General features: G+C 46.6%; 1 protein-coding gene and 1 non-coding gene across 3 annotated transcripts; both read left to right on the forward strand.

Moving 5' to 3' along the window:
- The first annotated feature begins 631 nt into the window (after positions 1-631).
- Positions 632-23,462, forward strand: LOC135814065 (tyrosine-protein kinase receptor TYRO3-like). Of its 2 annotated transcripts, none has more exons than XM_065327124.1 (16): positions 632-1,521; positions 4,272-4,450; positions 5,078-5,198; positions 10,371-10,526; positions 10,993-11,043; positions 13,112-13,244; positions 13,875-13,915; positions 14,139-14,246; positions 15,789-15,854; positions 16,275-16,480; positions 16,705-16,814; positions 17,982-18,141; positions 19,062-19,198; positions 19,533-19,750; positions 22,111-22,226; positions 22,688-23,462. In XM_065327124.1, exons 1-16 carry the CDS (start codon positions 1,278-1,280, stop codon positions 22,739-22,741), a joined length of 2,100 nt encoding a protein of 699 aa, XP_065183196.1. In that variant the 5' UTR covers positions 632-1,277; the 3' UTR covers positions 22,742-23,462. The 2 variants fall into 2 exon arrangements, with proteins under 2 accessions (XP_065183196.1, XP_065183197.1); XM_065327125.1 differs by having other exon boundaries at positions 634-1,521; positions 13,875-13,906.
- Trnae-uuc (transfer RNA glutamic acid (anticodon UUC)) lies at positions 3,490-3,561 on the forward strand. Its single transcript has one exon. It is a non-coding gene; the product is annotated as a tRNA-Glu (tRNA).
- Positions 23,463-23,879: the final 417 nt, after the last annotated feature.

A 23,879-nucleotide genomic window follows, 5' to 3' on the forward strand; every position in this document is an offset into this window, starting at 1 on the left:
AAAGAAGCCATCTCAGATCTGGGTTTGGAAAACAGTGTGTATCACTGTACGATTGTGCAGCAGACAGCAGTGGAAGACTAAACTACTTTTGCGATAGCATAAAATGGACACTACAGATGTGTTTTAAACACATCTGTAGTGTCCATGTACATGTATGTTAGCATGTTCTGCTTATCATAATTATCAGTCTCAAAATACATGTACAGAGCTTGAGGTTCATTGCTGTATGTCCATAAAATATGAACAATTACATGACTGTACATTTCCAGTCAAAAAACGGAATGAAGTAATTGAAACCACCCCGGCCCCGTAGTGGGCCCGTACTAGCCTAGGACTAGGTCTGTTTTTGTAGTTTTCGTTTCTATCGCCAGTATCGGTATTTGTACTACAATCAATGACCGGTAGATCTACCATGGAGCCAGGGTGGAGATCGGATTACCTGCACAATCATGATTGTAGTACTTCGCAGGTTGCAGTTGAGCCTGCGCATGCGGCAGCGCAGATCATGATTGTCATGTACATGATGTAGATCTACCAGGCCAGGGTCCGGGTGTGGCCCAGGAGTCGTGAAAACTGAAAACTACTACTACTGCTGAGTGAAGGAGACTTCTTCCTCTGAGGACCTCTCGAAGAACAGGCACGACAAAATAATAATAATTATTTGCCTCGCCTTCTGAAGGATAGTCGCAGGCTAGTATAGTGCGAGCCACACTGAGACAGACTAATCAGTCGTAACCATTTTCACTCCTGCACTGACACTGTGCGTGCACGTCGTTAGTAGTGCTAGTGTACAGGTTTCACATGTTCACGAGGAAGCGCCCGGAAACTCGGGCGTGAAATTCGAAAGCTCCTCCAGCCGGAAAATCTCACGCCAAGTCGTGATACTGATACTACAGTGATAGTCACATTCTCCTTGAAGGAAGGCGCAGGGTGTATGATTGATACTGATAGTGATAGAGTTGTCCCTGGACATTACCATGATGAGGTGTCTGGGGCAAATACAGGTGTCGACGATGTCGTGAGCTCCGCTGTGCAATATCTCGCAGTCTGTGATCTAATGAGCAGCGATCAGCGCTGCAGCTAGCTCTTCGCCAGCCTGCCACGTTGGTGTCCGAAAAAGAAAGCAAGTGGTGCTTTTCCGTTGTTGGCCTCAGCTGTACTCGCGGTGTCGGCACTCATCGCTGTGACGGACGGAAAGTTTAGTTTTGACGAGTGCCAGTAAAGGAAGAACGGTGTTTGACTGCAGTTTCTGGCGTCCGGTACTGTATCTGTTGCTGATGAGCGTTGGTGAGCGCACTCGGCGTTCATCCGTGCGTGTTGGACATGGGCGCAGCTGTCCGCTACTAAGTAGTTACGCAAGTGGCGGTGTGCGTGGCAGCGTGATGTTTGGCCGAGACTTACTCTCCACCGCGTCAGTAGCGCTGGTGCTGGTGCTGGTACTTCTCGTAAGTGGTGGCAATCGGCAATGTCAAGCATTCGATATCTGCATGAACCAGACATTCTTCAGAGTGTTGGAGTTAGGTAAGTCTCACGATCACTACAGTGTAGACATGCAATGACATGAAGTATTTCCCAACTCCCCACTGAGCTTTCAGACAGTCAACAGTTTCATTTGTTTTCCTGGTACATAGGTAGACTCCTTCTTATCTACATGTCATTGTATGTTTTGGTACTGCGTAAATCTGCATGCCTCAGAAGTACAATAGTGCAAGTTGCAATGCAGCAAACTGGTTACTTCAAGGAATTCATTAAAATCTTAATTTACTATGTACACCCTGCTCTATTAGAGTCTTGAAGCATTAATTTTCTTCCACATAATTAATATGCACTGTGCACATGGTACACGTAGCAGGAAAAGCTTGCAACTTTCTCCGTACTTTCACAGTATGGATTACACAGCATGGACGACTGCAGAACATGATTGTATTTCTCAGTTGCACCGGCAATAGTGATGCATGCCGCAACACTCGTACATGTACATCGGGGTAAAATTGAAAGATTTAACCACACTGGTGGAGAGAGGCGTTGTATTTCGAATTTCCGCAAACAATTTCGGCAGTAGCTTCAGTCAATATCTGGTCGTGCAAGAAAGCCTTGCTTACCATTGTACAAGCAGATCATTGAGGCTGGGGTTGGGCTTGTATTCGTATCCAAACGAAGCTGTCAATACAAATTCAGCCAGCTACATGTTTGTGGCTACTATTGGGGGGGGGGGGGTCATCTGGATGAACATGCTTCTACCAGTATTGAAGATATGAAACAGCCCTGTATTCAAAACGGTACCATATTCGGATGCAGGTAGGTTTTCCATTCCGAACACTAGCTTGTTGTTCAATAGTCCGGAAGCTATAAGTAAGTATCAGGCAAGTTGCGTAAGGGTAGATACCATTCCTCGCATGGATTCCTACATCAGCTAGAATCTGCTTAGTGGCAGTGGTGAGGCTTCCTGCAGCTTCATTCATAGGAAAAAGTTTCCGAAACCCTTTAATTCCTAACTAGAATCTGTAGAGAGAAAAAAGGACCTATAAGTTACTACTACTTCCTAGTGTTGAGTAGGAAGAGGACAGTGATTCAGTGATTCAGTGATTCTCCCCAGACACAATGGACAACGGGTAGTTGGGAAGACATTTATTATAGCCGAAGAGACGGAGACCAAGACGAACGAAACGACTACATTGTGGAAGAGAGAGAGAGAGAGAGAGAGAGAGAGATCGAGTGAGGGGGCAAGATAAAGGGCCTGTGTAGCTATGGCACAATGACATATGGGCGCGCAAGTAGCTACCCAGGCGAACGGAACAAAAGGTAACAAAAGGAGACAACAGGTGAGTACGACGAGGGTGCATGCAGGCCAGCTTGGAAAAGGTTGTACAACGTACGGGAGGAGGTACCTAACACTAGTTATGACTAACAGTCCACCAAGGTGACGAGATAATATACAGTCAGATAGTGCGACAACGCACTCTATTGGCCCAACATCCGAGTTTTTAAAAAACTAGAATCCGGTTGGTAATATGCAAACTAGGGAACCATGCTAACATTGACATGTTGTGCGCCACTAAAATCTCCGTACGGACATTGCACCATTCCAGGGGCGATCCTTGATCCAAAACCCTTTTCAAGAGGGTATTTGCCGCCATGGACTTTCCAAAGTTTGACTACTTCTTTCAACCTCGTCTCAGCTTCCAAAGACTTCCTGAGATTTAGAATGCAAACTCTGTAATTTTGTAGTGTGACTATGCAAACCGGTTGTTGCAAGGTGAGAATGCACACGAAAACTGTGAAAATTGCGTTCAAGGACCTGGGCATTACCCACCCAACTATAAACTATTGATTTGACGTAGTAGATGCTACCTACATAGAACACTGCACTCCATGGCAGGGTAATGATTGGCTGGAAAATCCTTATTCTGGCTGCTCCCCCCTCCCCCCCCCCCCCCCCGATCATAGTCTAGTGTAAACAGTTGGATACGGAATTAAGCTTTTGTGTCCTCCCATATGGTCTAGTGGTTAGGATTTCTGGTTTTCACCCAGACGGCCCGGGTTCAATTCCCGGTGTGGGAAACATTCCTTTTTTTCTTTGGCGCTCCAAATTGCCTTTTCCAGAGCTACCTCTAAAACCTATTTGGGGCACATGGATCTAGTTTGATTTGATTTCTTTTTATTGTTTTGACTTACAATTCTGTTTTTGGATCAAAGAACTCTTTTTTAGCACACATACGTGGCAATGATTTGCACTCAAACATTCTTAGCATGCGTTTTTGGCCATACTGCATTATCTATAAAGTTCACGGCACGGCATGGTTTAGTTACGACCCACCCCACCCACCTGGGGTTTGAATAAGGCTAAATCAAACTCTATGGAACTCCATGGAACAGCTGGAGGTTTGTGTACCTCCCCAAAGCTTACCAATTGTGTGCTCACTGGCAGAGTAGTCACGGCACAGTATACAGACCATTGGTGAAGCATTGACTTTGATCCATTTTGCCGTGTGCTCGTTTGGGACCGACAGTATGACCGGGTGTTACATCTTATCCCCCCCCCCCCCTACAGTGCACTTGAATCGGAATCATTCGAACGATGAACCTTGGACCAAGACCCGCTTCAATGCGATTATAACAATACCCAAACCACTGCGGCTCTGGAATATGGATACTATCTAGAAGTTTCCCTATGACCGGTGTAGACGTGTAGATGTGTCAGCCCTTAGTACAATACTGATATTGTGATCACTCACTCTTACGGATGCTGGCTCTGTACGGTTTCTGTCCAGGAATACCCAACTTTGGAGTGCTGGCCCTTGCGGACGAAGAAGATGTCTGTGCAGATTGGACGGATCGGCAAGGTGGTGTTCAGTTTCTCGATGCCACGCAAGAGCTGTACCTGTTTGGACAGAAGTCTCAGCTACTATCCACTGTTCAGCCATTGCTCTATCTACATACATATCCAATGGTAGGTGGTTCTGGTGTCACAGCAGTGTTCATTAAAGTCACCTGTGTAAGCATTAGCACAGTAAAGCCGAAATGAAACATATCAGGATGTACAAGTATATTCAAGTTAGGATCTTTTTGAATCATGCTGAATAATGTTTGGGGTCTTGCATACTAGCAGTAGGCCGACGCGTCCAGTACCGTAAAGTCGCGGATAAAAGCCGGGTTTGCATACAAGCACATCGCGGATAGAAGCCTGAAAATCAAACGGGTCAAATGCATATAAGCCTGTCGCGCGTAGAAGCCTGGCTTTAATGCAAGCGCGGATCGGGTAGGTCAAGAGTGCATGCGCTATACACGGTTTCATAGTAAAACTGCCGCCATACCGGTAGTCAGTGGTAGATCTACGCGTGTCGCGCGTAGAAGCCTGGCTTCTATGCAAGCCCGGATCGGCCGATGTGCATACAAGCCTGGCAAAAATATCAGTGGTGCATATAAGCATGGTTTGCATACAAGCCTGGTTTGCATTAAAGCCTGACGCAGAAAGCGGCTTAAATGCTTACAAGCCCGGCTTTTATCCGCGACTTAACGGTATCTGCATGTGCGACCATACTTGGGTGTGCTTTGTTCTGTGCTGTTCATTTTGCAGGAGGAGGTACGTTACAACGTGACATGGTCGGCTTTCCACCCACGTGATGTAGATAATGGCCTGGCTCTTGTGTATCAGAAGTCTCCCTGGTCTGGTTATCTAGGCCCTGACCAATATCTCAGTAAGTCATTTCGCTCATTTCCCTCACCTTGACTCGAGACATGCGCCTTGTAATCAGCGGCTTATCGGAGCCACAGTGAAAAAGAAAACGTCCAAGTTGAGGGCTCACAGTTGCGTACATTCAACATCAGCGCCATTTTGTTCCACGAGGTGCTGGCGTGATCAGTGAAAACCGTGTTTCAGCCAATCGCCGGACTTGGAATTTTGAAAATTTTTGGAATCTTCTATCGATTCGTTCTAAAGATTGACTAACCGGAGAGCCATGAAATTTTCAGGGAGGATTCCTTGGCTGAAGGACTACATGATTACCGAACGATTTTTTCAAATCCGTGCTCTGAGACTCCACGAACGGGATTTTGTGGATTTTCGTCCCTCGATGGGACAAACATCTGTGGGAATCAATGACACAAGCTCGGTGAAAACCAAAAATATGGCTCGGTAATCCTCTGGCCAGGTCCCTCAAGAAAATTTTGAGCCATAGATCGTCAAAATCGGAGCAACCATTGTGCAGTTCTTAAATTTTGAAGCGCGCAAGGTCAAGAAGAAGACCCGTGCGCAAGCTGACATGACAGAAAATGGCAACTCAAGAAAAAAATTATTATTTGAACACTACAATTGCGACACAAGCACAAGGCAGTTGACTGTTTTTAGCTTACAAATGTAGAGTGAACTAGATTAGTTGCTTACCTGTCCAACTACTCCTCGAGTTCTGCAGCTGGGGGTTGCTCAGCTTGCGCTGGGGATTGCAGAATGTTTGTAGCTGGAAAGCGACGCTCAGCTGCCAGATGCACTGTTTGCTTCTTGGAGGCGATGTGCTTCACACCATGCTTCCGATCTTCTTTCTCCAGCTGAAGCACTCTACTGGTGGACTCCTCTCGAGACCGATGGCGAGACAACGCGTTGCTGTAGACCTCGGCAGCCGTCAGGGTTCTCGTGTCGGATTCTGTTCTCACTAATTTGAGAGCAGATCGTGCCTCTGCCTCTTGCTCATCGGTTACGCTACTGCTATAGTTCTTCATGGAGGAGATAAATGTGCGGATTGTTTCATTCGTTGTTCGGGCAACAGGTTGTCCGCCATGCAGGATGTTCTGGGCGAACAGTTGCATTGCTTGCCGACTAATCTCGGACTCGTTGGCACTCAAATATATGTTAGCGAGATTGAACTGCCTCTCGGCTAATACGTTATGGACTGGCAGGCCAAAGATGTGGTGGCAATACCAGGCCCATGCGTGTGGCTCCCCTGCTGCTGTTGGTGGACCAACTTCTGCAGAATTGGCCAACCCAAGAACTTGCCATACCTGGCTGTATTGGCCAATTCCTCCGCCGCTCCTGCTTGCCCTTCTGACCTGCAGCAACTAAGGTCAATATGGCGAACTCGTCGAACCAATGCGTTTCCGGGTTGTGGAGCAGACATGATGGCTCGTCTAGAAGGCCATCAGGGACGCACAATGCCGCAAGTGCCGACACGGGTTTCATTTCCAGTGCTCTATCTACTAGGAAAGTATAAGTATCTGCTGTGGCTGTGGCAGGTCCCTGCCGGAAAAACTGCTTGTATTTCATGGCAACACCACCTAGCACACGAAATACAGCTCACCAAAATAAATGTCGCAATTGGCTGTGCGCACCAAGAGCGAATAGCCATGGGAACACTGGCCAGCGCGTTGCATGCTTCTCCAGGCTCGTTGTGATGGCACTGAGGAAGGGCTTCTGCACATGGTCGGTTAACCTGTCTTGCGCCGCTTTCTGGAGCTTCTCAGACTTGGCGGTGTCAGTGAGGGGCGTCGCAAACGACGGATGTTTGCGCATTAACGTTGCCATGTTGATGTCCATCATCACTTTGGCTGGCCATTGACGGGCAAGATAGCCCGAGCTGAACTGCATCTCATTGTCCGGTTGCTGGCAAGCGGCCAGAGATGGCATAATGAGCTGGTCGAGTACTTCGAGCAGCATGGTTCTCTCCACATCCAGGACGGGATTGGCAGCCATCCGTAATATGTCCTCCCAGATGCCGAAGTGGTTCATGATCTTCGGCATCTTCTCCACAATGCGGCGTCCAAGTGCCTGGCAAGCGTTGCCGTATTTTGCCCACCACTGCAAACTTTCATGAATGTAAGTCCATCTTGTTTCTATAAACTCTTGTGGCAGAGGTGGTGGCACTGATGTTATCTTCTCACTGACGTAGAGTGACTTGTAAAAACTCGGTCGCTGCTTGTGAACATACCCAACTTTGAAGTGCAACTGAAACAAATTGAAATCTTGTATTGCTCCACGCTGACCGAAGCCATCTGTCATGGCATTTCGTAGAGCAGTGTTCAAAATATGTGGATAGCATCCGATAAATACTGTGGGTACACTGAACTTCTTACCCAATTCCACTGCTTGACCCTTGCGTGCACCGGACTGTGTGCTTGCATTATATTTATCTCCCATCACACCACAAATCTTGTTCACACCATACACCTTCTTCAATACATGGTAATCCGCGTCTGCCTGGTCTGCTCCTCTTCCGGTTTTCACAATAGTATTGGCAAGCAGGTACCCAACTGGGCCATCTCTTTCCGCAGACCAAGTGTGCACGCCCAGCATGTGCCGGTCTTCCTCTCGTTTATTTGAATCATCCGCGAAAACTGCAATGTCGAACTCTGTTGTTGAAAGTTGCTTTCGCAGAACAGCTTTATCTACTTCTCCTAGTAGTACATTCCCCTCAGATAAGGTTGCTGGAGAAACTGCTGTGCCAAGATTGTTGCATGGTGGTTCACCGGTGAGAATATGATGGCAAAGATGGAGTGCTACTGCAGCCTTCTGGTTGCTGAGCATGCACGCAATTTTCAGATAACGAACCTCCGCCATGAAACGTGCACTGTGCCCCTTTTGTCCTTGCAAGCTCGCTTTTATCCTTCTCCAGGGCTTCCAGGGCTTCGATGTTGTCTCGACTGCATGCAGTTGATTCATTCTTTGTTGATTCACCGTGTGATGTTGGCGTACTATGCATTGCATCTGTTGGACTCAATGCACTGGGGTCATCTTTCTCGGACTCCGGGTCTTTGATATAATCGTGACTGCATGCGGCTGGTTCATTTTGTGTCATATCCCTTTGGAGAGGTGATAGGTCCGCACTAAGTGGTACATCGGTTATGCTTCCTGCACTTGGAGCATCCACTGCCTGAACCTAGAAAACAGTCATAATTATGATGCAGAGAACAAACACTGTGTTGGCATCTTACGAGTCATAGTTAGCCATGAATGTATTGTTTCATAATCTTTCATGCTATTCTTTTATACCGCTTGTATTGGAAGTGCTCCCAGGATAGTTACGCACGTGCTGCCCTTCTTTGAAATAATTCTACTTGTATTTAGTTTATGGTATATGTATTGCTTCTGAGCTAGATGAGGATCTACACTTCACTTTCTTTTTTGCTGTGAAACCTGATGTTGATATCATGATGGCACGCAAGTATTAAAAAAATAGTACTACTTCAAGGAATTGCAAAAAAAAAGCATTCGACCTGCAGATTTACCTCGCCATCAAGTCGTCCATCCATGTCAGCACGAGCCACGCACCCAACAGGAACATTTTCCTGGGGTAGTCCAGCACACGTCATCGGTTTAGGTTTCTTTGCCAACCCAAAGCGGCCCTGGTTCTTTCGTTTTTTGCAACGGTAATCCATCCCTGCGCTGCCCTTCGCACACCTAAGCTCAAAGGGGAAATCAGGGAGGGTTACCTGTCCTTGTTGTTTTTCAAGCCAAGCAAAGGCAGCTCAGCTGCTCCTCCGGCCTCTGCTCAGCAGCGCCAAGACGTCTCGTCTGGAGATAGTCTCCTTGCAATAAATGCGAGTGTTACTTGAAACCAGGTCATAGTACGACTCAGCAAAACCAGATACCTAAGAGACCGAGATATCCGCCAATCCCGGCACGTGCTACTTCTCAGTGACCCAAGAAGCCAAGATCGAGACACAGACAAGTCGCCCACACACAGCGCCTGGATGTCTCATCTCGACTCTAAAACAAAGTAGAGATCCTTTCTCCTGAGAAAAAAAAGAAAAAGCAAAGCACGAATCAAACAGTAACTGTTCGCTTGGATGAGCGCTGAGCATGAACGCGATCGAAAGAATCTCCGCTGGATCATGGATTACTGATGAAGTCGAAAAATAATGAATCGTTCAGGCTCACGTGCAAGCTGCGTGACAGCTTGTCACAAATCAAAATGGCCGCCATGTCGCGGCCTGACTACCATAGGAACTGTGAGCCCTAAAGTTATAGTACATATGCAATTGAACATGGATGATCTGACCACCTCTTAGCCTAGACCCTTAACCCTCTCAGTGCCACGGGCGACTTTAGTCGCCCAGAATGAGTATGTGTGTACACATAAATTTGTATCTCCACTTCTACAAACGACCACTCTACGTCTTCAGGAAGACCTTGGCTATCGACTCATCACATCGTTTTGTGTCCGTGAGGATAGATATCGCCAGGGCGAAGCCTGAAGCGCGCGCGCTCGGACAAACAATTGTCGCGCGTAGAAAACATGACGTATGCGCTTCGCGGATTTCTCTATTTCTCTCGTGGCAACCCATGCGTATTGGGTATCAAAACATCGAGATTTTCAGTGGCTTTCAGGCCAACTTTGTCCGAATTTCGTGTGTTGAAAGTTGACTGCACTGTGATCGATCGCGCGCGTGAGAAAGTGCGGATGCTACGAAAATGCAGAAAACGGACTTCGCTCAGTCGCCCTCGCGAGGAAGACTATTTTCGCTGCATTTTCTCTTCACAGCTGTCTGCCTGGCCATGATATCTTTCCAGCGAGCCATCGTTTGTAAAGATCCGTGGATATACAGCTGAGCTATGAAAAATTTGAGTTCGGCTCAACTCAGAAAAATTTGAATTTTTCTGACCCCCTTGGCACTGAAAGGGTTAACCAGGTGTTGGCATGCATGACGTATTCCAGATGCCTGTAAGTATACCATCTGACCCCTCGCCATGTACACCATCCGAGAACAAGCACACACACACACACACGCGCACACACGCGCGCACACACACACATACACACATGAATTCAGTCAGATCCCGGGTATGGTTGCATGCTATGTGTGTTCGCACGCGTATGTGTGTGCGGGTGTGTATGTGTGTGTGTGTGTGCATGTTTGTGTACATGCATGTTTGTGTTAAGACCTGAGTCTTGCATTCAGCTGCACAGCAACTGACAAGCAGCATTTCACACAGATCTTCCTGACTTATAACATCACCACCAACAACACCGCCACCAACAACCCGCCAACCCACGTGTCCTTCTATCTCTTCTTCCAGTTCATCTGCAATGATACCAGTAAGTTCTGGAGAGAGAGTGTGTATGTGAGAGAGAGAGAGAGAGAGAGAGAGTGTATGTGAGAGAGAGAGAGAGAGAGAGAGAGAGAGAGAGAGAGAGAGAGAGAGAGAGAGAGAGAGAGAGAGAGAGAGAGAGAGAGAGAGAGAGAGAGAGAGAGAGAGAGAGAGAGAGATAGTACGTATTGTGTACTTTTAATATGCAGGAGGAGGATGGATGGATCTTATCCTTACCTAAAGAACACACAAAGACGCACACACGACTTATTTCGGTGATTTTCTTTTGTGTGGTATGTGGCATTTCATGGCTCGGTCCATTTATGTGCATCTTCACACATCCCCCCCCCCCCCAGCGTGGAGGGCGCACTCAATGAACTCACCCCCCCCCCCTGGCCTCGGAGCTGCACCTGGGTCGAAATTTCTGTCAATCTTCTTTGGAATCCTTTGTGTTTCTCTTTTGCTTGCATTAGATAACATTGATAAGAGATACTTCTTTGAAGTGCCGTTTGTCCATCCTGTTAGTAAGTTCAATTATCATGAAGCAGAGCTGGGAGTCCAAGAATCAGTGATGACCATACTAATGCCTAATGCCTAGTAGGCTATGAAATTCTTGTACCAGCCTTCTTCAATAATAGGAACATTATGATTGTTGGGTTGGGGGGGGGGGGGGCACGTATTCTTCATTAGCACTCAATCTTCATGTTGCTGGTACATAGGGACTAGTAGTAGTACTTCCGCATGTGTCTCCCAATGGCAAGTACCGTGACCTACGCATACACGGTATTGTGTTTCACTAAGTTAGTGCATTTTGTTCCATCTGTACAGTCTAGCGTGTGTAGAGTGATTTTCTTTTTGATGACATTGCGCAATGCCCGAGGTAGCAGAGTGCAGGGTACTGTTAATCAGTTATATTTTGTAGTCGTAATTTTGTAAATGTTGGAAGGCTCCCGCCAGTTATGGAATTAAAGTACTTACTAAAGGCTGTCGGATCCGGGAGGGCTTTCACGACACCTTTCGTTAACCAGCACATCTTCTCCAGGCGTCATGGGCCCAGCCTCCCCGCCCATCCGACTCGCCACACACAACAGCGCAACTGAACTAAAAGTTCTACATAATATCTTGACAAGACGAAGACGGACAGACAAGAAGACCGGACACGACGAGGCAAAACTGATAACTAAAGAAAAGGACAAACGTTGCGGCAGCATATATGAGCATGCGCGCGAAATAATGTTGCACGCGCGACGATGACGTAAGCGTTCCATGGTGTGTACATGTACAGAAGACTGCACATGCAACCAAAACAATGCAACAAAGTCAAGACTAAACCACTACACAATAAAACTAAAGAACAACATAAATAAGCCATGAAAAGTCTTTCACTCTAGACCCGTTGCGCAACAACGCCCTGGGCACTGATCATATTGACACGCTAGTGCGTTACATACAGCTTCAGAAGTCGGTCATGCTCAGAAAGCCTCCTAGTACCGCACACTTGTATAAGTAAGTAAACGGTTCGCACGTTCGTGTTGCAACCGGCTATACAATTGTATTGAGAAACACAACCAGCTTAGGAAGGTTCGCTTGTGCCAGGCCACCACCATGCCTGTGATACCAGGTTGGCAGATGTAACGCCTAACGGCGAGGGTGAGGTGGTAACTCTCACAACCAATGCTCGACAAGGGGACGAACCTCGTTACCTGCATCTATGTTACCCTCACTCCGAGTAGTGAATACCCAGTTGACCGTGGGTGTTGGTGCAGTTCACTAATTGTAAAGTGGTTCATGCATGTGTAGCATGGCTACTTTATGACACGTAATTTGTATACACATAAATAGTACATCGTAGGAATGCATGGATAGCAGTGCGCATACTCGCACTGCCTGGTCTTCTTCTTCTCCTTGTGAGACAATGATCGAATGATAACTACTTACGTAACTACAAGTATGATTGTGCTTTGAGTGCTGAGAGTATACGAGTTACACATGCATCACCGCATTTGTTAGCACAATACACGCTCCCTGCTCCCAGCGCAGGCCTCAAACTCAGGACCTTGTGATTCTCAGGCATCTATTCTCCCCCCCCCCCCCCCAGCATATGCGTCTACATACTGTTGTAGTAGCTGGAGACAATTACACGCACTCAAATAAAGCACTCACTTCGTGGTTTTTACGAATAATCGTAAGGACAGAATATTAGTTGCACACTCGGCAAGTAAAGATAAGAAGTGAAAGAGCCCAAGAAAAGAAAAATGCAAGAAAACATAGCACACGGCGAGCGGCAGCCATGCTTTCTGTCAGTGACCAATGAGCACTCTACAATAACCGGTCACCGACAATATTGAGAACATTCTGGAATATTAGAATAAGCGGCCAATCACAGTTCGCCAAAGAGAGTCACATGGGTAAAGTGGAGAAATACGGGTTTTAGCTATACACGACTCATGAGTGACCCACGGAAAGATACAAAAACATGCAAGTAGAGAAAAATGTAACTGCCGTCAATCCTGGGGTTTGAACCTAGGAATCAGTGTCCGTTCTATCAAATAATGCAACTCCTACACTGTGTTGTTTGCTCGTCGTCTTCAGTTTCCTTCTCACCTCAGCATCTTCACCGCACGGAGCTGTTGGCCGTGATGGCTGTGCTGGCAGTGCTGGTGCTGCTGGCAGTGCTGGCTATTGTCTACTTTGAGTGCTGCTTTCGCCAACGTTGGCTGGACAAGTAAGATATCAACTTTTTTTTACCTTTTTTATTTTTTACTAAAAACCAAAATAACTGGCAGCAGCAGCAGAACATAAAATTAATGATCATCGGGGTGCATACGCTGCTGCGGTGTGTTTTGGTTCTATCAGCGGAAGGCAGTATCGATGAAAGTGTTTAGCTAATGTATGGGCTCATTTATTATAATTACAGTTACAAGTGCGCATCATCTGTTTATGGGGTTATCCAGAGACTAGTAGCCTCTCGAGGAGTCTCCGCTCTTCATAAGTGTGCATGGTTGAGCATAATGGGGGGGGGGGGGGGAGGAAAAATAAGAGAGACAGATATGGGACAGAAAGGCCGGGTAAGGAAATGAGCACATTAATTTTATCAGTATACAGTCAGTTGTATCAGTGTACAGTCTATTATGTCATGGTAAGTGAAAGGCCACACTGTTACGTGTTCGGTCACAAACCAAGTGATCATGGCCACTGGATGTTGGACTTATGCACACCGACTGTCATTCTGTAGAAAGATAGCCGATAGCTGATAGCTGGTCACCTGAAGATGCTAACTTCATGATCAGTGCACGGATGAGCTTGATCATATTCACAGTCTGAATCATCCTCGTTGTATGTCCTATTTGCACAGGCACATGAAGGATACGACTGGCAAAGATTCGGGTATGAGAAGTATGGACCACATTTACATGTACCTTTGATTTCCTACTTCAATGTTGTCAGCATTCAGCAATTTGTGAGATTAGTAAGATATATCCAGTTGGTATTTCAACGCTAATGATGTGACAGAACAGGCCCAACTATCTCCATTATCCGACTAGATTGACAGCTTTGCAGAAATCCTGACTGTTATCGGTTCCTCTTTGTGTTCTTTCGCGGCTGTGTGTTCATGTAGGTGGAGCACAGGCCATCAGTGAGGAAGGCCAGTCAGTGGGATCAGTTCCATTCGAAGGTCTACAGCTGCACCCAGACGATATCATCCTCGGACAGGAGATTGGAAAAGGTCAGACATCTACGAAAGGAAAGGGACATATGGATACATGTTAACCCTTTGCCGGCAAGTGCATTTTGTATATGAAATCCATAACATTGAGAAAGATGCCAATAACTCACAACGAGGGCACATTTTGTATGTGCAAGTTATGTTTTCTTGGAAGTCTGGTACTACTTCTTGACCATGGAAAAATTTATTTTCACATACCTCACACATACGCTGCTAAATTGGCACCTATACGTCTAAGCACGGAAATTGTACATAGTGCAAATCGTCAGATTCCGACATTGACATGAAACTGCCAAAACAAGTCGACTTCGGAGCGGAAACGAACGCCATAGCCATCAGAGACTTCAGTGGCCGTGCCTCGCTCGCAATTCAGAGCAGCATCGCCCCAGAATCGCTGTCCGATGGCTCCGTAAGGTCGTGCGCAAGTCGCGCTGCCCTGCCGTCAATCAGGTACGTAGAAAGTCGATGGCCTAAAATTCCGTCTCTGGGAGACTGTCGACACGGGTATCACTCTCGATGGCTTTCCCACCATAAGCACCATCAGATTCTTCCAGGTACATCACGACGACATCGTCTTCAGCGGCTGGAGCTCCCGATATTTGCGTGAGAATTTACTTGGCGTGCGCTCCGCTTCGCAACTTGAAATTCGCTTGCATCGGCGGCTGGAACGAAGTATTTATCTATCTGTCGTCGGTCCCAGAGCGAAGGTCTGCTAGGTCCTCGTCGGAGAAGTCATCTGAGGACGAAAGGAATTCACTGCGCAAGAGGAAATGCATCTCACGACGTTTTGACGGAGGCAGACGGCATTGTCGGCGCGCGTGTATTTCCGTAAGTTTTCGATCGCGCAGTTCTCAATGAAATCAAATGGGACACGCGTAGATCTCTTCAGCTACGGATAGGATCATACCTAGGCTGTGTGAGGGCCACGGGAAATCCCCGTGGGCTGATGCTTCCTGTCATACCAGGCATGGTTTTAGTATGCATGTCGAATGCGTCGTTTACGACGCATTCAAGTATGGGGCTGCCGGTAAAGGGTTAAGAGTAACTGTCCACCCTGTAACTAGATCCAGTAACTGTAACTGGATACTATATACAGTCAGAAAGTGCAACAACTAAACACAAAACTGACAGAGTACTGAGGCATTCCACAACCTGACACCTAGCTTCAACACATCCCCGAAGCGCTAACCAACAGCCTTCCAACTCGGAATGTTCTAGGTTAAGGTAGACCAAAGAGGGGAAGGTAAGCGCATCTACTTTTTCGTTTTACTTTTCAATGAAATGTCAGCGTCCCCTGATAAGTATGCTCCCCCTCCAGGACCGGTCACATGGACCAGCTTGTATGCTTTCTGGAAAAGATATCAGGCTGTGGTGCATATACATTGACTATCGAGTGGTGTAATACCAATTTGTTCTCGTTGGTCATGTTTGTATCAGAAAAAGGGGCCAATAATGGTTTTCAGCGTATGGGTAAGTATGAACTCGCTGCTCGTTTGTGTTGTAAGTGACATGCCTTGTTCCTGCCTCACGGTTGCGATGCAGGTGCCTTTGGTGTGGTGTTTGAGGGTTATCTTCACGGAGAGAGAGTGGCGGTGAAAACACTGAAGTGTAAGGCAATATGTGTGTTCTATCTACGGATTGGTTAGCTGGTATCAACACTCGGACTCCTCTTGAGCTAACATACTAGTACATGTAGTTATATCTCTATTGAATAGAGCAGTTTCCTCTGCACCTTGTCCCTATGGATGACGGCAATTGTAGACTTGTTGAGGAGTGAAAGGTGCCATTGATGTTATTCATGAGGAGAGTGAGGTTGTAATCAGACTGTTACAGAGCATGCTGTGCTGTGAGAGCAGTAAGATCTTGTCAAACAGTAGTGTTGAGTTCGGAAATGCTTCTTGTGATGATAACATTTCTACCTTTCTACAACTGCTGCTGCAGCCCTTTGCTGATTTTCTTCAGTAGGGGAATACGGGGCAGGCAGAAATGCTTATGCTACTGCGGCACCGACTGTCTTTCTATGTTCAGGTGGAAGTGATATATCCAGCAAACAGCTGTACCGGTTCCTGGAAGAGGCACACGTGATGGCGCAATTCCAGCACCCAAACATCCTCAACCTGGTTGGCATCTGCTTGGAATCAGCCGCACCTCAAATAGTTGTGCCGTACATGCAGAATGGTGATTTGCACTCCTACTTGAAGCTGTTCAACCCAATATTCTCACCAGGAGCAGTGGTCAGTTGAGTGTTTCCATGGTTTGTTTCTTACAACACCTATATCATAGAGACGATGACTGTCTGCATCTTCTTTTGGGCACTTGTGGTATTGTGAGGCATTTGAACTGTTGAGTTGCGCTAGTTCCAACTGTAGATGCCGACAGTCCTGTCCCCTTGTCCTAGTACTTCTACTTCTGAAGTATATTTTAGTCTTTGATGTCATGTGTTCTTTGCCTGTGTCAGGAACTCCGCTTTGAGCAGCTTTTTGAGTTTGCTCTGCAAGTCGCCCTCGGCATGTCCTACCTCGGCAAGCGTAACTTTGTTCACAGGGATTTGGCTGCCAGAAACTGCATGTAAGTCTGTATGGTTGTGTATGTAAGTCGGTATGGTTGTGCATGTAAGTCTGTAGTGTATGGTTGTGCATGTAAGTCTGAAGTGTGTGGTTGTGTACAATACACTCTACCAGGCACTAGATACTAGTGCTAGTAATTCTGCAATTTTCTGGATTCCTACGGTCTCCACCGGTCTACTTGGTAGTGTGCATGTACTGCTGTGGATATTGAAATCCATTGAGAAATGAAGCGGCCACTGGGGCATTGGCCTTGGAGCCGCGAGCACTGCTGGTCCATTGTGTACAGTGGGTGCGTGAACTACAGTGCATGTACGCGTGCTGAAAGCAGTAAGGGCGCCGGCCCCGCCGTCATCCCACCAGAATTCAATGTCCACAACAGTACACCCTGCCTGACAAAGTGAGTGTGAGTACCGTAATTGCAGTGTGAGTACCGTAATTGCATCAGGGCACCCCATCTCTCCCAAGCACACCATCTTGATATCTTTTCGGGGAAGTGACTGCAATCGTACATCACCAAATGATCCTGCGATGCCTTGCTTCACTACTAGTACATGAGCTGCCTGCTGCACATACACAGTGCTATATTTTACACCCTCTGACCTGTCCTCAGAGTAGAGGATTAAGTCCTGCAAGTACATTATGGAAACATCTTCTAAGCGCAACGGGCATGAATAAACTGTCTGAGAAGGTCATGTCGTACACAACTTTTTGTACATGTAGGGAGTTCTCTCATCCAACACCACACTGCATGAGTACGCCACGAAAAGGGCTAACATGTCTGGACGCTCAGATGGTATTTCACAGTGAAATCCTTTATAGCCGCAGCAGTCAATGACTGACACATGGCAAATTGTGTGGTATAGTAATATAATAATTCTGACAAGTTGAATGACTCTCTCGATGGCAGTGGGAGATGTACACTGAGTGATATGCCATGGGTGTTATGTCGCAAAGTCCAGCACGATATGAATAGTTGTAGTCCTTCTCCATAGCTGATGTTGCTGTGATGCGGTTCATACAGTCATGCACACAGTGTTGGCTAAATGACAGATCGAGTTCAGATGTCGAGTGCATGATGTATATCGCTCACATTGTGTTTTTTTGTACTTTTGGCTGCTTGCTCTCACTTCTGCTGCATATCATCTTGTGATGGGCACTCTCGGAACAGGCTGAATTCTGATATGGTTGTCAAAGTCGGCGACTTTGGGCTGGGCCGTGATGTTCAGGATGAGTCCTATTACAAAGTCAGCACAGAGTTCATGCTACCAGTCAAGTGGATGGCACTGGAGAGCTTGCAGTACTACAAGTTCACCACACAGAGTGACGTGGTCAGTACTGGATATTACAGGCTAGAACATGTGCTTTGTACAGAGGTTATTTGATTACATCATCGGCTGGGTTGCGATGCTTTGTTTAGAGTGGCAAAGTCGCGGCACACCGTTGCACTAGCTGGTATGCTACACAACACGGTGAACCAGCCGACGCATGTTATATACATGTACTTTGCTCCCATACGGGAATCTGGTAGCTCACTCTGTATACCTAGCGCCTGTATGCAAATCCCCCGACTCGCGCTATATGATTACCGTCCGTAAGTGAATCCGCCGGCTTGCAACCATGACCATAACATCGTTTGCGTAACCCCTCTTTCGTGTTCATCTTGAATGCACTGTTTTCGGCTCGAGATCTCGGTTGTGTGCATACCATGCTTTGGATATGAAAGGAAATGTCATGACATCAAACATACATAATTGAGTGAGGCCGAATTTTGTGTGCGATATAAAACTCTGGTCACCGGGGTGATTACTGCAGTGTACGTGATGTGCAACAAGTGCCGTCGTAGTGCTGCATGAATTGCGGCTCCATGGAAATATGACTTAGTCTTCAGTGAGACTGCCTATCGAAGCTAGCCGACCACATTTGGCATGCCCGAATCATGGTCCCTAGTGTGCATGTGATCTCATGATACAGGGTCATATCTGTACGAGAAGGGTCGCACGTTATTCATGCATGTGTTGCGGTACTCCAGGAGAGGTGGCAGTTCTTATCAGAGCGGTCCAGTTGTCCAATCTGTTGCTGACCTCGGCACATAGCGCTTTGCGTACTGGGATCCGGATGTGACTTGCTTTTTTAATTTAAATTTTTTTACTATTCCACAAGCCAAAAAAATAATAAGAAAGACGATACAGAGGACATTGAAGGGCCTATAAATATAGGAGTTGCTACCTGTGTTGCTGTTGTTTCTCAGTGGTCGTATGGCATTGTCCTCTGGGAGCTGATGAGTCTTGGCCAAGTGCCCTATGCTGGTGTAGCCAACCATGAGATCCTGGAACACTTGTCCGAAGGCAATCGCCTTGTGCAGCCCAAGAGCTGTCCGGATCGAGTGTGAGTACAGTGGGTGTGTGCAAGCTGTCAAATACGCACATTGCTTTTAGCTCACTAGTGTGTTATTGTGTTATTGTGTTATTGTGTGAGTATGATAGCGGCAGGGCAGTAGTGCTGTGCAAGTCGGATAGGTCATGTGATTATATGCACTGGTTTTTTTTTATCTAATATGTGCAAAGAGGTGAAATGAGGAAGGTGTTGATGCATTAGCATGTGATCAAGTAATTCAAAGTGAAACCAGCACGCCGTTATCAGTGAGGCCGAGACTTGTTGGGAGTTCCAAGTACGCTAACGTTGTGCACTGTTGTCACCTTGTCCCGCCCTGCGTCTCCAGGTATAGTTTGATGCTGAACTGCTGGGCGGGCGATGCCCTTGATCGTCCGCTCTTCTCGCAGATCCTGGCCGCGCTGCGTTCCATTGACCAGTCTACATATGATCTAATGCTGTGTAAGCCGCTGTATCTTCACCATCCGCCTGAGTCTATTGACATGATCAGCCACACCAGTGATGTGTCTGTACCACTCACAAGACTTCCAACCGCCGCAGGCAAAGGTAAGGTATCTTATTGTTTGCACCTGCATATTGGCATGTTTTAGGAATCATGCGGCATGCTGGCTCGTGAGTCCACGGACCTCCATATCAGAATGATATAGAGGTCAAGCTCATCTTTGTACACCAACGGCATACCGAATCCGTGTCTGCCAGAATCGGTCTGCCTTTTATACATGTCTCAGCTCCTTTGCTCTAGTCTCACGTTACTGGCTCCTTAGCATGTAAAATTCTTCCCAGCAGGAGATCCCCTTGACACACCAAGAGCTTCTTGGAAATCCTTGAATAGAGGAAAACCAAAATTCGACGCTGTGTTCCCAGAGTCTGTATGCTTTGAGTTATGATAGCAGGCAACTCTTGATGCTTGAATGCCTTGTCATGCAACATAGCCATTTGGTATTGAGTAGCAGCAGTTGCTGAAGACAACCTTCTCGAAATCCCAGGAGCATTAATTTCAATCGCTTTCCTTGCCCGTTGTCATTATCCACCGATAGCATTGGTGTGAACAGGTTTGTAATTTGCATGTCGCTTTGTGTCTACTTGTTAACCCGGGTGCTCGAAGACTTTGTTGTGGTTTGTTGGCGACAAGCGATCTGTTTTTAGTTGGCTCGGAAAACAAGCAGATGCGGAGTGAAAACAGCGGGGAAACTAGTGGTGGAGATTCCAGGAGCGTCCCCTTTTTCTTTTTGCAATGATTGGTGGTTCTTAACCCTTTATTACCGGATTACTTGCACAGCATGCACCAGGATTACGAATTTAAGCACAATTTCCAACTGCACCAGGTCTTAACTTTGGTCTCCTTCACTTGATTGTCACAATCTACGGCTTGTTGGAAAGCTCTTGGCAAGAGCAACGCCAGGGTACCAAGCTCCATTATCCAGTCGTCACAAATCAGGCGCGGTAACACAGCAAAATCGTCTCCAAGCCTGATATGCAAGCAAATTCGTCTCATCAACGCCATTCCACTTTCCTTCATCGTAGAATGCTCAAATTTGTTTGAGACGATTCAAACTTCAGCTGACTACGTCAAGATCACGTGCTTAGTCGCTCAAAGAGCGCACGAAAAGGGATTTTCCCCAAAAATGGTGAAGTGATCGATGAAATTTTTTAATTTGCCGAGGTGAGAATACGTCGCGCGATATCTCTAGTGTCCGACATCGTAACTCTTCGGCGACTGTTGCATTGGATAGCTTGGAGTTTCCGCTACCAAATAGACTTTTCGATTGTTGAATTTGCACAAGACATGATGGAGTTACGAAGATAATACTGGCCAGCAGACTTTCGATCATATGATCGAAAGTCTGCAGGCCGGTAATAAAGGGTTAATAGCTTCTCCCTAGGCTGTGCATTCTCAGCTCTTAGCTCGTTCTTAATGTTTGAATGTATGTCTGTTTGATGCGATGTCCACTCGAAATTGGCTGAGACAAAATTTCCCACGACATGTAATCAATTTCTATGTTCACTAGTCGAGGGAATGGAAAAAGGGGAAACGTCTGAAGAATATATTGACTCTCGCCCCTAGGACCGAACCAGGGACCTTCGTTTGAGGCCAGCAATGCTCTAACCGCTGAGCTATGGTGTAGCTGTCATTCAAGCAGAGTCCGTTCAACATTTTCTTCCGACTTTGAAACTCACCCTTCCTGTGCAACTTCATGCAGCCCTCATTGCAGGGGCGTTGGAACTGGTGCGGCTGGTGCGACACCAATAATTTCATCTTGTGATTTTTGAAGCATAAAGTATGGGCTCTTTGAGCCCAACTTTTTGACAAATTTCCCCATTTCCCCAGGAGGATGGCCTCGGACTCCCACCTCTTCATGGCCGCACCAATGTTGAATACCTTCCGACGCCCCTGCATTGTACCCTGTATGTTGTCAACTGACCACTGTGAAAACCCACTGGGGTGATGTGGCGCTTCTCCTTCTCGCAGGCCCCTGAAAATTGGCTTACTAAAAGGCCATAAGACAGTGTCCTCTCCTCTACAGTTTGTCGTGACATTAGAATACAAGTACAGAATATGAAATTGTGGGTGGTCATAATTATGTCACCCTGTAAGACGACAATAGTCAGTTGGGTTTCCCGAGCAAAATACTTAGAAGTAGAAACAGCAGCAACAACAAAAGACACCATGCCGCTCGTCCAGTTCAAGCACCCGGGGGGTCTCCATGGAAGAAGATCAATAGCAGTACATGTATGTGACCATTTGAAAGGTCAGATAAGATTGCATTGTGACTTCACACTCGGCACAACCATTGTGCTATTGGCTGAAGAACGCTATGGTATTCGATCATGCGTGAATTTACTACTGCACCTTTGTACATGTTGAGCCAGAAAGACCCAGAATCTATGTGTTTGTTTTCCTGTAGGCTCCAGTAGTATTGGTGGAAGTGAGGCATCGACTCCAATGACAGAAAGTGCGTTGGGTCGCACTGCACATACTCTTGCCGCAGCTGTATCCAGCAGCACTGCAGCCACATTCAAGGTAAGGGAGTCGTGCAGGGCCTCTGTTGGGCACCAGTAGCTGTGGACTTTGCCTCATGGTACCAGCCGTAATGTGGGCACAAGTAGCTGTGGACTTTGCCTCATGGTACCTGCCATAATTCATGCCAAGTATACCTAACCCGCTGGAAAATGGATCTCTGCGATTCCACTCAGATTTGGTATGTTCTATTGATAGTTTCCCTTTGTTCACACCTATTACATGTACACGATTTCTGCAATCTAACTCTCCAAGTTGTAGACTGAAGGAGTAATTTCCTCTATTTGGGCATACTACTATTGGTGAACTGTGTGGTGGTGTGGATGAGTATCGTGTGATCTTGTCAGGTCTAAATAGCCTAGGGAACACCTATTTTTTCTGTATGAGGAACCGACGGACCGAATGAAGATGCCGTGTGAACAGACTCTCTCCACATTGGGATTTCTGTTTCCTGTGGTGCATAGGTGTGCTCACCACCCGCCAAGCCACAAGTGGATGAGGCTTCCAGGACAGCCTGAATAGCCGGTGACATGCGCGAGTTTCCGAGAGGCTCGTGTCAGTTATGCCGCTTCTGCTGGCGCATGGTTAGATCTCTACTGCCGATGTCCCTGGACTGATGTGACATGACTGATGTCACATGACTGATGTCACATGACTGTTGTCACATAACTGATGTCGCATGACTGTTTGCTGCACGGGGAGAAATGCTGGCCGATCTACTAGTACTTAACTTGTCCCGTATATCACAATGTGCTGCAAAGGTAGAAATGCTGGATGATCAGCTCACCTAGTAAAGCTTTGCCCACTAGTCCTCAAGTAAGTTCAAGCACGGTTACGTTTTGAATAGAATTGATAATTTGATAACCATCATGCACCTGCTGTACTGTAAGTAGGGCTTAGCCATTTGCAGCTCTTTTTGTTGTTGTAAAAGTGCCTCCCATTGATGTACATGTATATACGCACTGTCTACAGAAAGTACTGATTTTGCCATACATGTATCAGTGATAAAAGGATCTCGCCATACACAGTTGCATGGTAACATGTTGATGTTTCTACCGTATCTTTCCAGGAACTTCTCTTTCAGGCAGCCTGCACTTTGTCCATCTCCGAACAAATCCATGCAATTGTATGCATTCTCCGTGCATGACCGTAAGCATACTTGTGCACATGCATGAATGCAGAGCAATATTCACTGGCCTCACATGCTCAATCCCGAGTTGTCGATCCATATGGCAAAGATTTTTCTTGTGGAGCAGTTCTGTCACATCTTGACAAGAACAATTGATAGGAGGATTGACCTGCTCAGTTTGAGATAAGTGTGTGAACTCATCACTCACACAAACTTCAACTAGGCACATCTTTCTCACTGATCTAGAGTTCTAGACACAGTATACAGTATACAATACACCACACCACCACATTGCGCTCTTGGCCGATCCAAACTCTGCACTCACATCACCATCACCACAGCGAGGACAATTCCGGTATATAGATTGATTATAATTTATAGATTGCGCAAAAAACAGCAGTCAGTCTAACACCAGAAAATTTAGTTTTTGCATGTACCACAAAAAACAAACAAAGATACTGCGGCTGACGTCTGACTGTACTTGTCCCATAGTGACGTGACGGGGAATAGGCCTCCGCGGAATGTGC

The sequence above is a fragment of the Sycon ciliatum genome, chromosome 4 (genome assembly GCF_964019385.1).
Source record: "Sycon ciliatum chromosome 4, ocSycCili1.1, whole genome shotgun sequence".
In the NCBI taxonomy this organism is placed as follows: Eukaryota; Metazoa; Porifera; class Calcarea; order Leucosolenida; family Sycettidae; genus Sycon; species Sycon ciliatum.

Excerpts from the sequence above, each read along its gene's own strand:
- LOC135814065 (XM_065327124.1), top strand. The coding sequence starts at position 1,278 with ATGAGCGTTGGTGAGCGCACTCGGCGTTCATCCGTGCGTGTTGGACAT. Across the intron at positions 4,451-5,077 it reads ATCTACATACATATCCAATG|GAGGAGGTACGTTACAACGT; the intron begins GTAGGTGGTTCT and ends TTCATTTTGCAG. Across the intron at positions 10,527-10,992 it reads GTTCATCTGCAATGATACCA|ATAACATTGATAAGAGATAC; the intron begins GTAAGTTCTGGA and ends TGCTTGCATTAG.